A 14,832-nucleotide genomic window follows, 5' to 3' on the forward strand; every position below is an offset into this window, starting at 1 on the left:
ATTACATTGAACAAGTATTTCTTTAATCATCTTTGTATGAGGAAAAGTGTGTTTTCATTTCCCTTTAAGGCAACTCAAATCGAGTGAAGATGGTGGCCATTGTTAGGTTTTGATTTTAGAAAATGGTATGGTCATATAATGGATAGTTTAGAGGCTCGTGAATGGAAAGACAGTAATTGAAGTTTGTCACAAGTTGACACAATTATGCATGCAGATGTGTCAGTAGTCACTTATCTAATTTGTGTTGTAGTGGCGCTGCTGATGTATCTTGCTTGGCACAGCCGAGTACAAAGTGGCCTGGATGTCTTTTCTCTCTCCATGTACAGCAGCACTTTTGTGTATTTATCTTGGCAGAGTTTGGCCAAAGCGATTTTGACAGAAAAATCTGCCGCACCGACAGGAAGCCACAGCATTCCAACGGATCATTATGAGATAGCACAGACACACACACAAACGGCCCCATTTTGATGCCCTATAGATTGTTGCTAATAATCAAATAAGTATGTGAACATAACCAATAACCTACCATAGCCAATAACAAATAAATGTAACTTGTTTTATTTTTGTTGTTCATTCATATCTTATTTTACCTATAAACATTTATTTATTTATGCATATTTTTTTATCTCTCCAGTTTTAAACAATATTTTTGGTTTACTGTACTATATTATACATTGAAATGAAGTCAAACCTGTTTATCCCGATAATTATAAAGGAGTGCCTTGTAAATTGTGATCAAAACGTTTGAGACCCACTGAGATAACTTAGACTAAAGTTAACTATCTAAAACACTCAGAGTCCTTAACCTCACTGAGCCTCTCAGTCTGACTGGAGAGAGCTCTCCTCCACCCTGGTTGTGGAAACGTCTTCTTCTTATATCCGTTAGAGCAGCTAGCACCAGATGCTAATAACAACAGCGCCGGTACCGGTGTGCCTTCTCTCTCTCCCTCGCTCGCTCCCACGCTCACTCACACTTTGGCTGTGAGCTGCGGGCGCCTGATAAGCCAACATCCCCCACTTTCATCACTTACAGCGCCCATCGTACAGGGCAAATGAAAAGTGTAACCGGGGTGAAAAGGGTGTTACCTTGACTTAATGTTGTTACATCAAGGCCGAAAATTAGGATGAGCACCAACGGTCAAAAATGTTTTTCCCCCCCCCAGATCTGGCGCTCTAGGCGACCGCGTATGTCGCCTATGCCAAAAACCGGCCCTGAATATATTGTATAAGATTGTATAATGTTGGACACTGAAGTGTACGAGAACACATGTACGAACGTTCAGAGAGAGATGAAGTGATGTTAACTTCCGTTACAAAAAAGTGAATACTTTTGAAAAGAATAAGGATGATTAAAGAGTGAAGTAATATACTCTGGTAGAGAATGAGATGGAGAGCAGATGGAAATAAGAGTAGAAAATTCAAGATAGAGAAAGAATGAAAACGATAACATTCATGTGAGAAGGAAGGGAAATGGTTTAATGGTCGACAATAAACCCAATGAACATTGATATACCTCAAGACCTTTTTATGGTTCAGTTTCGCTATGAGATAAAAATAATGTGTTAGTACAGAAGCTATCATCTTTGTCTTGCATGTCATTTGTCAGTAGATGCCATTTTCTTTAAATGGAGCATTTGAAACTAAGGAAATACATGTGGTACGACTTTAAAATGGATGTATAAATAATCAAACCGTGAGTGAAGTGAAAATGACAAAATAAATCCTCATAAATTACCTTGATTTACTGGCCTGGAATGATGTAGGGCAAGACAAGATTCAGAGTTCTTTAAAAAAAGGCCTCATCATATCAAATGTAATGAAGTGTGATGGTATGCATAAGCAATGTGTGTGCTGGTGGGCTGTACATTGCACTTTGAAACCTGTGAAGCTCATTCAAACCTACTTAGAAACATTCAAAACGCTCCATGTGGATATAATAAGAAATTAAATGTCTCTCTTAATTTCCTGAGACCAGTTGGACATGCCACTATATATATAATCTTTTAGTGTGTTCCTGAGACTTAAACTTTGCCGTATCCATGTTGCTCAGCACGAGTTTGAGTACACGTACAAAACTTAATGTGCGTGGGAGTGCGTATTGTCCACTGTTTTTGTCCTGCTGACTTCAATGTCATCATCTCCCCAGTGATCTCCTTCCAAAGAAAGACTCACCCACCCAGTAACAATACTCCATTGTCTGCAAGGGGAACAGAGAGTCCCCCCCACACACACAGTTCACTGTAAGGACATTTAAATCAGTAATCACACAGGACGTCTTGCTGTAGGTCCTGTCGCCTTCCATTCCTTTTTTTCTGGAAAGTCTACTACTTTTGGACTCGCATTGATCATGCCCAGCAGCCTGGTACCCAGATGTCGCAGACCTGGGTGTAGAGAGGCTAAAAACAAAAAGATCCTTTGTCCACAGTGACCCTGTTTCGACCTGGCAAATCACACAATCCAAGGATGTGGCCAGTGTTTGTCAGGTGAATACAACTCCCTGGTTAATGACGACAAAGGAACCGCTGTGTTACTTGTAGTTGTCTACTTGCTCCTGTCCCTTTTTTTTAACCTACATTTTATTTTTTCATTGATTATTCTCAGTTTCTTATCTTATTGTTGCTTGCTGCTGAAAACATCACTTCCTGTGCAGCTCAACATTGTTTCTTGGAAAAACAAAACGTGGCGCTCCTCAAAGCAAACAGAAAATGGACTCAGGAATCTGCTATTGGTTCTGTAAAGTTGGCGAGATGTAGGGAAACCTTTTTACATGTAAATCTCATGGATTATGGCTTTATGTATTTACTTGGTCAGTTAGGGCCCAGTATGTGTTGAGTGAGTTTTATGACACTATGGGTCAGGAAACCTGTTTTCACTTGAACTGTCAGAATTAGTTTTAGTATTTTAGCTGTAGTTTTTATGTTATAATTTATTTTTTCTTTGTCACCCTGCTGGCTCCGGCTCTCTGGATTAATCTGCACTGGAAACAATGTGTGACACTTTTTGACAGAGCTCTGGCAGCTACAGTACGATGATCCTGCATTTTCCGTTTCTCAGACAGCGTCTTAGTTCTCAGACAGACATGAAGTTCAGTGGAAGGACAAATATATCTAAAATACCAAAACAGCCTGCTTTGAAACATATTGTCTTATAGACCACATGCAAGAATTAATGATATTAATTCATGTTTATTTTTTCCACAGCATGTGTTCACCATGGATCCTACGAATGTGGAGAATGGACGAGGGAAGGTTCCACATGACCCCAGTTACCCCTTCGCTAGCACCTTCAGTGGTATGTCCCATGCTGTTTTCCTTTATTTCTAAAACGTTTCTCAATTGGTTTATTGGGTGAATATGGCTAAGGAACCATTTTCCACAGGTCATTTGGCCTATAGTTGGTACCATTTTATTGAAAAATGGTTGCACCCCTTTTTCCTCTTCTTGTTTCCTGTCTGCCCGAACTGTAAAAGTAAAAGCAAAAATCCTATAAAAAAAACACTTCGAACACTTAACATATAAAATCCTAAAATGTTGTTGTTATACCCTATTTTCCGAAGACTTAAATAAGAAATTCACAAGTTATTGCGGTCAAATTAAAGTTTACCTTTTTGTACCTTGGTATATTTTATCTGCCACATCTAATTATGTAAAATGACCCCAGCTTCTTCTTCGCTAGCACCTTCAGTGGTATGTCCCATGCTGTTTTCCTTCATTTATAAAAAGTTTTTCAATTGGTTTATTGGGTGATTATGGCTAAGGAACCTTTTTCCACAGGTCATTTGGCCTATAGTTGGTAGCATTTTATTTCCTGTCCGCCCTAACTCTAAAAGTAAAAATCCTACAAAAAAAGACTTCAAACACTAAAGTTATAAAATCGTAAAATGTCGGTGTGATTTCACTACTCTATTTCCCAAAGTCTTAAATAAGAAATTCACAAGTTATTGCAGTCCAATTCAAGTTGACCTTTTTGTACCTTGGTATACTTTATCTGCCACATCTAACTATGTAAAATATCAAACACACATGGTCTGTTTTGTACACGTATCCCCTCTCTGCACAGATCTCTGCTTTGTTTTAAAAAATAATAACCTAAAGAACAGGAACTATGACCTGCTTTGGCTCTGGCACACGCACCCTCTGGAGCTGTGCTGAGTAGGTTAAATAGTTCTGGGTGTTTCTCTCTGAATGTCATTAGGTATTTGGTTTGTGAAATATAGTTGATTTATTCCAGGGATCCTGGGAGCCTCTGAGGCAGGAGGTGTATCAGCCCTCTATCCCAGCTTCCTCTCTCTGCAGCTGCTTTGAGCATCAGAACTTATCCCACAACGCATCGTGTTTGGCAGGAAATCATTCAATTAGAGCCAAACACTCACGCAGTTTAGACCCCAGTAGAGAAATTCAACACATGGACAAAAGACAGAACAATACTGGGACGTCCTTAGGCCCGCAGAAGTGTATTGTAGATAACTAAAAGACTAATGAAATTTTGGGAGGGATTGGATTTTTTTTCAGTTCAAATATAAACTTTCAAACCAAAGAATGTGTAAACGCTGACTCTGCAAATTTGTTGGCCTTGTCAAAGTCAGCAAGGTTTTGTAAGATGATCGGAACTTTGGAATTTAACCTCCTTAAAGGACTGCTATATTCAGGATTTCTGTTTCCGTCTCTGACCGTGAACACTGACCTCTCTATAGATTTCCACTCTTCAGGGATCAATGGAGTGCAAAAGGCAGATACTGTAGAAAAGATACACGAGTCGACGAAAATACAGACACAGGCATAAATATAGAACTTAACCAAAAAAAAAAGAATATCATAAAAAAAGGAAAATAGAGAGTCCAAGAAAGAAACAGTAAACGATAATTAATCAAGTAAATAATGATTTCCTCTTCTACATTTCAGGATCCTCTCCCAAAAAACACAAAGCTGTCATTACCAATTTTAGAATCGATTGTGTGAATATGACTGTATATGTGTTTTAGTTTTAAGGTTAAAAAAAGGGGGTGTGTGTGTGTCTTACTAATGCCTATTTATTTTTCTAGTGCCGTTTTTTCAGCTTGATAAGATAAACATCATTCACACCAATGAGATCACCGTCTGTAGTCAGATGTCTTGCTTCATTGGTCACTGTGTTGGGAAAAATGAGGCTTTCACTCATATCCCTAATAATTCTTCATTATGTGATTGGTGTTGTAGGGATTTCCGTCTTACCGCTAGCTAGGGTTGCTTTCTGTTCTAATGACGGATTACCCTGGCTGCTTTAGGTTATTCCAAGGTTTATTTACTGTACTGTATATGCTACAGGAAAGATTGTATATCTTTAGGCCGGAAAATCTATGTCCTGAGTTGCTGAAATTTAAACTGAGTCTATGCTTATGGTCTCTGTGGAGGATGTACTGTACGTGTTTGAGTTTCAGACTACTCTCCCGGTGTGCTTTGAATTGGTTTCATTTCAATTTCCTCTTTCCTTCCATGCTTCATTTGCTTCTGCTGCAAATCATGTTTTCTGTCACCCATGATTTCCCTATTGTAATTATGTTCCAATCTTTTTATTTATCCCTAATCCGTTTCCTTTATTGCTGCTGTTCTTTACTCTGCTGTATTGACCCTTCTTCTCCGTCTCCCTCCACCTCTGTCATTGCCTCTTTTCAGGTGGGGAGCTGTATACTGGACTGACGGCAGACTTTCTGGGTAGGGACTCTGTGATATTCAGGAGTATGGGAGGTCGCTCCACCATGAGGACAGAGACTGACCAGAAACTTCTCCACGGTAATGCTTCACTGTTTAATCAACCTCTTCCATCAATCATGGCATCTTCATCCCTTTGCTCAGACCACATGTATTCTCTTCTTTAAATAGATTACTTTAATACTAACGTCCATGTCTCTTCTTCCTCTGCAGACCCTAAGTTCATCGCTGCGCACCTCATCCCAGACAATGATGACAGAGACAACGACAAAGTGTATTTCTTCTTCACTGAGAAGGCCACGGAGGCAGGGGACAGGGAGGGGGCCATACACACACGTATTGGACGAGTGTGTGCGGTGAGATACTTTATAAACACTTCACAGTAAACACATTTACTTTGCGACCTGGTGGTGTTTGCATTAAGTCTGCAACAGGTATCTAGCCATGCAGATACTTTTACGTATCAAAGTTATTATTTAATCTCTTACCGAGCCTTGTGCTGTCAGAAATGACACATAACTAAACAGAAGGTGGAGGAACTTCTGCAGTATTTGTAAATGAAAAACAATCCGTTATCAGTTATAGAAAATAATGAAATACCCCACTTGTACCAGTAACATAATATAATCAGAAAATCAGGTTAATACGGTTATGCCGGAAAAGACTGAGAGATGATCTGTTGTCAGGTGGGGATGAGTGAAGCCAGATGGTCAGGTGAGTCACGTAATGCTATTCCTCATGGCCTGACAAATATCCAGTCCAATATATGAGACATCTGCAGGCGTGTTTCATTTGAAGAAGAAGTTATAATCTGGGAGTCTAAGAGTCCTTCTGGGCTCATTTGTTTTCTGGAGAATTCCGTTGGTGTTCCTAAATATCCAATTTCCACCCATGCTTTCAGTCTGATGATATTCACATTCTCACTAAAGTCCAATGGACGAAAAAGTGATCGAAAAATACATTTCATGGGTTTATATTTTTTCCCTCCTTGAAAGAGACAAATGTCTTTCGGAGCAATGACATGTTAACATTTTCCCAATGGACTGTGAAGGAATCATGATATTCAGAATCATATGAGTTCTTTCTCCTCCTAAAGCTCATACAGCTGTCAAATAGGCCAACTGATCCCCGTCTGCTCTGCACGCTCTCTCAAATTCTTTCACGCATTGATACGTCTTGGAAAACCATATGTGTGCTGCATGCACCATACACAGAAATAAGTATGATTAGAAAGAATACGCACACACACACACACACACACACACACACACACACACACACACACACACACACACACACACACACACACACACACACACACACACACACACACACACACACACACACAGCTATAGGATTTCCTTAGCGTCTGTTTGACTGTGCCAGAAAAGTTTGCCAACACTTCTCGTACAAAATCCCACCTAAAGCTTCAAATTATAGCTTTATTTGTCATCCTCATCTCCCTGTATCCTACTCCTCTTTCTCTCCATCTGTCACTCATTCTCTCCCTTCACACATTATATTATTTTCTCCGCAGCACTCTTTTCCTCCCTCAGGCAAATCTGAATAGTTGTCTTCACTTCCCCAGTGGTGCTCGTGCCAAGAATCTCATTATCACCGCCGATCCCCATCTCACATTCACCCTCCCTCGTGAAGTATTGCACACTAATTCTCTGCAACAGACAAGCGACTGTGTTCTACAAAAGGTTTAAAAAGGCATACTTTAGTGTATCCTGGTTGTGTACAGAAGTATTAGTCTATTGTTAGGTAGTGTAGGTTTTGTCAGTGCCAAAATATTTGAAAAGAAAACAGTGATTACAAGATTTGAGTGCGGACTTTCATCTTTAATTTGATGGCTTTAACTACTTAAATCGGATATACTGTACAGCTTCAAGTCGTTTATTTGTAATCTTTCAACAAATCAAAAATGTGTATCAAAGGGCTTTATAATCTGTACAGTATCTGTCTTTAGACCCTAGATTTTGGATTAGAAAACGTCTCTAAACAAAGCCTTTAATGTGAAAACATTTAAAAACCACAGGAATAGGTAGTGAAAACCATTTTGCGTTCAGTCTGGTCAACAACATTCTTTTATTTCGGTTTAGGTTCATGTTCTGGCTCCATTCTCCTAAGGGGACCATGTACAAAAATAAAATCCAGTCCTGCACTGTTTCACCCACTTCCAACACACCTAAAGCTGCTCTGACCTCAGCGTTTCAATCAAAATACATTTTGCTAGAGTACAGAGCCAAACAATGAATGTGTGTGGAATTGAAAATGCAGCTGTGTTTTATAGATTATATTTCTCTCTTTTTCCTGCCAGAACGATGTTGGAGGTCAGAGAGTGCTAGTGAACAAGTGGAGTACCTTCGTAAAAGCCAGACTGGTCTGCTCTGTCCCGGGACCTCACGGCATCGACACACACTTCAACCAGCTGGGTGAGATGCACACAACTATCTTTTGTACATACTCTCGTCCTAATTTAACATGCATTCTTGGACACAAAAAATGCATAAAAGCACACATTCACGCATTTTACTACAAAGAAACACACGTTCTAAAGGGGATTCTTTTTTTAACATAAAACAGAGGATGTTTTCTTGCTGAGGACCAAGGATGAGAGGAACCCAGATATATATGCAATCTTCAGCACCATCAGGTGAATAACCATGAAACATGCTACTCAATGTGTATACCGGTTATACCAACACATTAACAACTCTACCTTATGTAACTGATGTCTTATTAAGCTTTCCCTTTTCTTATCATCCAGCTAGTACTTATAAAATAGAAATTGGTGAAGTCATTTGTGGAAATGTTTCCCTTTTCTCCTCCACAGTAATGTATTCCAGGGTTTTGCTGTGTGTGTGTACCGAATGGCTGACATCAGAGAAGCCTTCAACGGACCCTTTGCCCATAAAGAGGGCCCTGACTATCAGTGGGGGGCCTATGAAGGCAGGGTCCCTTATCCAAGACCAGGCGTGGTGAGTGAGGGCTTACAAAATATATCACCCTCTAACCCTGACTTTACTCAAATGCTTCGGTTTCAAAACCCTAACTGTACCTCAACCTTACTGTACTTTACCAACATATGTCCCACAATACATTCTGTTCTTCTGTTCAGAAACATTATGAAGAAACATAAGATATCTTACACTTCATATGCTGATGACACACAGTTGTACAGTACTATAGCTTCTACTGATTTCTGTCCTATTAACTAGCTGGTAAACTATATCAATGGCCAATTATTGAAAGCTTAAGTTTGAAGACAATATTAAGACATTTACATCATAGGTTCTGAATAGCGACAGGAAATTAAATACCGTAAGTCGGTACACTGAGCTGTTTTAAATGCTGACCGAACCTTTAGATATGCATCTTACTGTAACTCAATCAACTTGAAGACATCTCATTACATAACATACATTTCACATAAATGTGTCAGATTTAGCAACAATGCAAATGTTTCATACCTTTTAAAAAACACATCTAACAGAAACTGGTCAATGCATTCATTTCAAACAGTGCAATGCTATTTTTGTAGAATACCAATAGGTAAGCTAAAGGCTTTAGCTATTAAAAAACACAGCAACAAAGACTACAGCCTCAAATACTAACATAAAATTGGCAACTTCTCAACCTTATTGCCAAAGCCTTGATTACGGTATTTATTCCTGAATGGACATGTTCCTGAATGCATTAGTTCAGACCCAGCAGGCCTACTCTGAACAGAGAGGCAGGAACAATATGAAAGGTGCTAAAAGCATAAAAAATGAGATGTAGAAAGTTCCCTATCAGTAATGTTAACTACTGTATGTTGCAGTGCAGCTGTGCCGACTTCTCCTGGTTTACATCCTGACTCTCAGCGGAGCTCTGTCATGTCCTCTCAACCACATCATTGTAATCAGACTTGTGTTACACACTTACACACACAAACGGTTGCGCGTTTTATTCCGCCTCATTAACAGACTGCAGAATTGTATGGAGGAAGAAGGAATATGAATAATGTGAGAACAGAGCAGACACCTCTGTGGTTCCACTCCAATGACTCTCTGATTAACAGGAATGTCTTGGCCTGAAACGAGAGAGAGAGGAAACAGAAAAAGGGTGATGACTTAAGTTAGGCTGATGAAAAGGCACAGATGGGAAGGACAGAAGTAGATATTCATCAAAACTAATATGATGAAGAACAGCTTGTTGGATGGCTGTGGCTAAAATAGTCTCCCTCTTCTCTAGTACAACAATGATAATGACCTTCTTTTTTTTTTTTAAGACAGAATATTTTAATTTCCTGGAGTTTTCTTTGTAACAGATTCCTATTGTTACACCCAGAAATGGAAAATAGAAGTGCAGTATGAGAGATTTGGTGGATTTATCCTCCCTGGATGTTTATTTTGGATTGTCATAGCACTGCACATTGTTTGAAAGTCTGTAATAATCTATTCTGTGATAGAAAGAATTATAGGATAGTCTGGTTTCCAAGTTTCCAGAGCTTTAATCCTACTTGGACTGAGCCATATGAAGCTTTTCTCTGCCTGCCTGTCATTCACTATAATTGTACATAGAAAAGTGGTAGGTTTGATACTTCAAACTCAAGCTTTTGGGTTGCTACCAGAATAATTGTATCCATGATGATCCATGCAGTCCTTCAAGTAACTAGATGTTTCTCTTGGATTGATTTCTGACATAAAAATTACTTCCATAGTCTGTTTTAAATCAATAGAAGTGTATCATGCTGTCACATCGATAATCAGAGTGTCATCTGTATATTTTTCTTCATACTTTCACGTTAATTTTTTCCCATAAAAAACATACATTGGGGCATTAGAGCTGCTGTTAATGGGGCTTAAGACCATTTATAGCATGTCATCCCCTTTCATTTTAGAATAAAGGCACTGGTTACTCAAAAAAAAAAAGACTTACATTTGATTAAAATATACTTCATCCCTTACCTCATTGTGTCAGAACTCAACTATCTGTCAAGGGAGTGTCCATTTTGGTGTTTGAGGCTTCTGCTAACTTATTTTTGCCAAATCATGCTTTTTTCTTCAACTGTACATTTTTAGTAGGAACTAGATGATACTTTATTGGTGCCTAATTTATGCGGTACGTCAAAATAATACTGTAAACCATGGGCTGTATTGAAGTTTTACAGAAAAGTGATTTTCCTGCATTCTGGTCTGACATTGAAAGATTTCGGAAGCTTAAAACCACAATTTGAAAGGTTGATATAGAAATAAGTCCCATTCCATGATTTGAACCTCAGCTCTCCTTATGGTCTGTTTAATGCAAACACAGTCACATACACAGTAATAATGGGCGTGAATAGAAGTCTGCCAAATATGCTCACCTCTCCTCGCTCGCATTAATCCTAACTTGGCTCACTGTTGGTGATTGAAAGCAGTTGACTTGATACAGCAAAGTTTGCATGAGTTGACAAGAGATTTTGGAGCTGGCCCAGTTTTACGTGCTGTAAAAACAGATGAACACAGTATTTCAGTGAGCCGTTTAAAACGCTGACATATCAATGAATTGTATTGGCAGCTGCACAAGTATGAGTGATGGGGAAATCTTTCATAAATAAAATAGTGTCTTGCGTTCTGAAAGATATGTGAAAGTATGTTTTTTTTTTACATGTTAAAATGAGTTATATTTATTTTAGCTTAAAGCTTACCAGAAGATGAGGTAAAGGTATGCTTGGATCACATTTTGAGTTATAGCTGAACTTCACAATTTATCGGCTACTAAATCAAAACATACTGTTAAGTCAGCATGTTTTGGAGTTGGATTTGCCTACACATTCTGCAGCCTCTGTAATAAATTGTAATTGAAGCCATTTAGTAAGTCATACTCGGAGGAATGTCATATATCAATAGTTTGTTCGGATTCCAGTCTAAGGCCCTAGCATAGTTCAGATCCACCCTCTGAAATAGAAACCAGGCCATTATAGAGCTATTTTCGATCAGTAACTGTTGTGATAAGCAGAAATATCAATAATACAGTATGGAAGTCTGGAATAGCAATATCAGGGAATGCTTTCCTGTGTTTAGACTATATTCTACCCTTTTCTCATTTAATTTATGCTTTTTTCGTCAGACTTTGACATATGCTTTCATTTAAGTCAGTCACTGCTGCTGTATTACTATCTTATTCACATATGTTTGTCATCCCAACCCCAAGATGATAACATTACCAGTTTGCCAGGCCCTAAAGCAACTTCTAAATATTTCAAAGCTTAAATGCAATGATTATTCCCAACAGAGCTTCTAATCGGATTTTGAAGCTCACTGGTACATTCAAGTGACACTATTAGTAAAATGAACCCCAAAAGCACCTTTGTATTGTCCCCTTTTGTGCTATTTTGCCCAATAAGCCTACATTTGAGTCTTGTAACCTGGCCTTCGCCCCATTGCTGCCCTTATTGATCTTAATTGTACAAAACTGCAAAGCTTCAGTTGAAACACAGGTAATATGGTTTGCGTACATGCCTTTATTTGGACTGTGTTCAACCGTCTTGATTATTTGATTGATACAGTATCTCTGCCAAGAACCAGCACATTCATTTTGTAATTACAGTGACACGAATGGGAGAGTTTTTACCTAACAACACACTCTGCCTCTATAAAGCTGGTTCCAAACCAAGGGTTTTACAACTATGGTTCTGAACTTTCATCCAAAGTTTTCAGGCACAATAAAAGTGCTAATGAGGGTTCATTGAGAAGTCTTTAAGACCATAATTATGCCACATTGCTTTTGGAAACACACCTAAAGTGGTGGAACATGGTGGGAATTAAAGTCGGGATGGAAAACGGACAGAAATAGGCTTTCTCATTATTAATTAGCCAAGGATTTTGCCAACATCTTTAATAACCATCTCCTTTGTTTCTCCACATGTTTCCCCCCTCCAGTGCCCTAGTAAAATCACCAACCAGCCCGGCAGAGAGTTTGGCAGCACAAAGGACTTCCCTGATTCAGTGCTGCAGTTTGCCCGCAGCCACCCATTGATGTGGCGGCCGGTGTTTCCCGCTCTGCGTCAGCCTGTGCTCGTAAAGGCCAACTTGCCTTACAAGCTGAAACAAATCGTGGTTGACCGGGTCGACGCGGAGGACGGGCAGTATGACGTAATGTTCATTGGCACAGGTAATATTGATGTGAATTTAATATTACAAATATTACATTTATATGTTTTATTCCCTTTCTTTAACTTTGTCATTTATCGGTTTGTGTCTTTCAGACGTTGGCACAGTATTAAAGGTCATTGCCCTACACAGTGGGAACAGCCTGGAGACAGAGGAGGTCACACTGGAGGAGCTACAAGTCTTTAAAGTACGTTTTACTCTGTCAGGTATCAATATTGCTCTCTGTTATCTGACTCATCGTTATATATTATATTCATCGTATCAATGAAACCCTCTTTGTAGTCAGATAAGGATATACTAAGATGGATCTCAAGAAAATCTGTTTCCTCCCTTTGCTTTAACAGTAATTCTACTCTTGAGCTTGTCACTTTTCTTATTGTAAGCTTCTTCACACGTAAAAGTTCAATTATTTTAATTATTGCAGGTGCCAACTCCAATAACATCGATGGACATATCCGTGAAAAGGGTAAGAGAAGATTACTATTATTAATGCATCTAACCGATTCTATGATCAACATCATGCCTTACTCCCTTTCTTCTGTTCTCATTATTTCCAACAGCAAGCCCTGTATGTGGGCTCCCCAGCAGGCGTAGCGCAGGTGAAGCTGCACCGCTGTGAGACTTATGGGAATGCCTGTGCCGAGTGCTGCCTGGCCAGAGACCCTTACTGCGCCTGGGACGGATCAGTGTGTGCCCGCTACACGCCCAACAGCAAACGGCGCTACCGCAGACAGGACATCAGGCACGGAAACCCTGTGCTGCAGTGTGTGGATCAGAATCTGAGTGGTAAACAACTAAACCCTTTATTTTTTAGCCTTCATGTTTGTGATGAACAACTACTTTTTAATTGATTGCAGTGACAATCTGGACAGCACCTGGTCAAGTTTTAGTACCTTGTAAAAACTTTGGGCTGCCAGCTTCTACAAAAGTATGTTTTTATACAAATTAAACAAATAATATGCACTGTTTTACCTAGCAAGCTTTAAAAGGGGAAGATAAAAAAAGAAACGTTTTGTGTGTGTGTGTGCGAACTTATAGATTGACAGATAAGCAGAAACTGAGGTTATCTAAAGCCATCAGCGATCATATGAAAAGAGCAAACAAATAGGGAAAGAAACACTGTGGCTAGAGAGGGATGTTTGCTCACCTGACGGAAGGTATGGTGGAGGCGAGGGGATGACATACTTCTTCAAGGCCTTTGGATGAACCCGCATTTTATAACGTTTCTTTGTGCCAAGGTGTCAAGTTGTTGCAGAAGTCAAACTCCCTGAGGCCTGTGTTTTCTTTGCTAGGATTGAAATATCCTCCCAACTTGAGACATCTGCTATTTGTTAGAGTTTTATTCTAAATAACGAGCAAACTTTTCACAAGGTAATGGCAAAGACACTGCGATTTTTAACAACATTTGTTTTCAAATCACTTTTATATCAACCGACATCCTCAGTATTTCCTGTATTTTTGCCATTTCGATTAAAGCTTTCTTTGTTGCCAGTGCGTTGAAAGTAGCATTTTGGACTGACTAAACTGGCTACAATGTTTTTTTTATTCAAAACAATCCCTCTTTCATCCAGAAGACCTTGACGTGACAGAAGACAGAGTGGTGTATGGGACCGAGAACAACAGCACCTTCCTGGAGTGTGTTCCTCGCTCTCCACAGGCCACAGTTAGCTGGCTTGTCCAACGTGATGACCGCAAGGAGGAGGTAAGATTATAATTAAATATATAACATCAACACCAATATTGTGATGATAGAATACCACCTTATCTAAATTTAAGAAGAAGGTTGGTTAGAATTTGGAGACAGATGAGGGAAGAAATGACATTTCTGGCCAACGGTGGCTGAAGTAACTGCCTTTAACTGCCGGACTAAATGTATTTTACTGCGGGAGTTTCTGCCTTTAAAAGTGAGATGTGAATTTGGCACATGGTTGACACATTTGACAGCCATTTGACATACGGTTGAAATTAAGCAATTATATTTCAAAGGAAAATGCACAAGTACT

At 39.2% G+C, this 14,832-nt stretch overlaps 1 protein-coding gene across 3 annotated transcripts in view; it reads left to right on the forward strand.

Moving 5' to 3' along the window:
* Positions 1 to 14,832, forward strand: part of sema3bl (sema domain, immunoglobulin domain (Ig), short basic domain, secreted, (semaphorin) 3bl) — a 74,736-nt gene that overhangs the window by 45,579 nt on the left and 14,325 nt on the right. Inside the window, exons 1-12 of one of the 3 annotated variants that reach the window (XM_079677013.1) lie at positions 2,333 to 2,483; positions 3,201 to 3,291; positions 5,652 to 5,768; positions 5,901 to 6,043; positions 8,011 to 8,125; positions 8,277 to 8,346; positions 8,527 to 8,671; positions 12,599 to 12,830; positions 12,925 to 13,016; positions 13,254 to 13,295; positions 13,390 to 13,615; positions 14,401 to 14,531. In XM_079677013.1, the coding sequence (XP_079533139.1) occupies positions 3,213 to 3,291; positions 5,652 to 5,768; positions 5,901 to 6,043; positions 8,011 to 8,125; positions 8,277 to 8,346; positions 8,527 to 8,671; positions 12,599 to 12,830; positions 12,925 to 13,016; positions 13,254 to 13,295; positions 13,390 to 13,615; positions 14,401 to 14,531 (1,392 nt within the window). In that variant the 5' untranslated portion in view covers positions 2,333 to 2,483; positions 3,201 to 3,212. Of the gene's footprint in view, positions 1 to 2,332; positions 2,484 to 3,200; positions 3,292 to 5,651; positions 5,769 to 5,900; positions 6,044 to 8,010; positions 8,126 to 8,276; positions 8,347 to 8,526; positions 8,672 to 12,598; positions 12,831 to 12,924; positions 13,017 to 13,253; positions 13,296 to 13,389; positions 13,616 to 14,400; positions 14,532 to 14,832 lie in introns of those variants that run through there. The other 2 variants (XM_079677011.1, XM_079677012.1) reach the window with 2 other exon arrangements.

This window comes from Notothenia rossii, assembly GCF_949606895.1.
Source record: "Notothenia rossii genome assembly, chromosome: 4".
In the NCBI taxonomy this organism is placed as follows: Eukaryota; Metazoa; Chordata; class Actinopteri; order Perciformes; family Nototheniidae; genus Notothenia; species Notothenia rossii.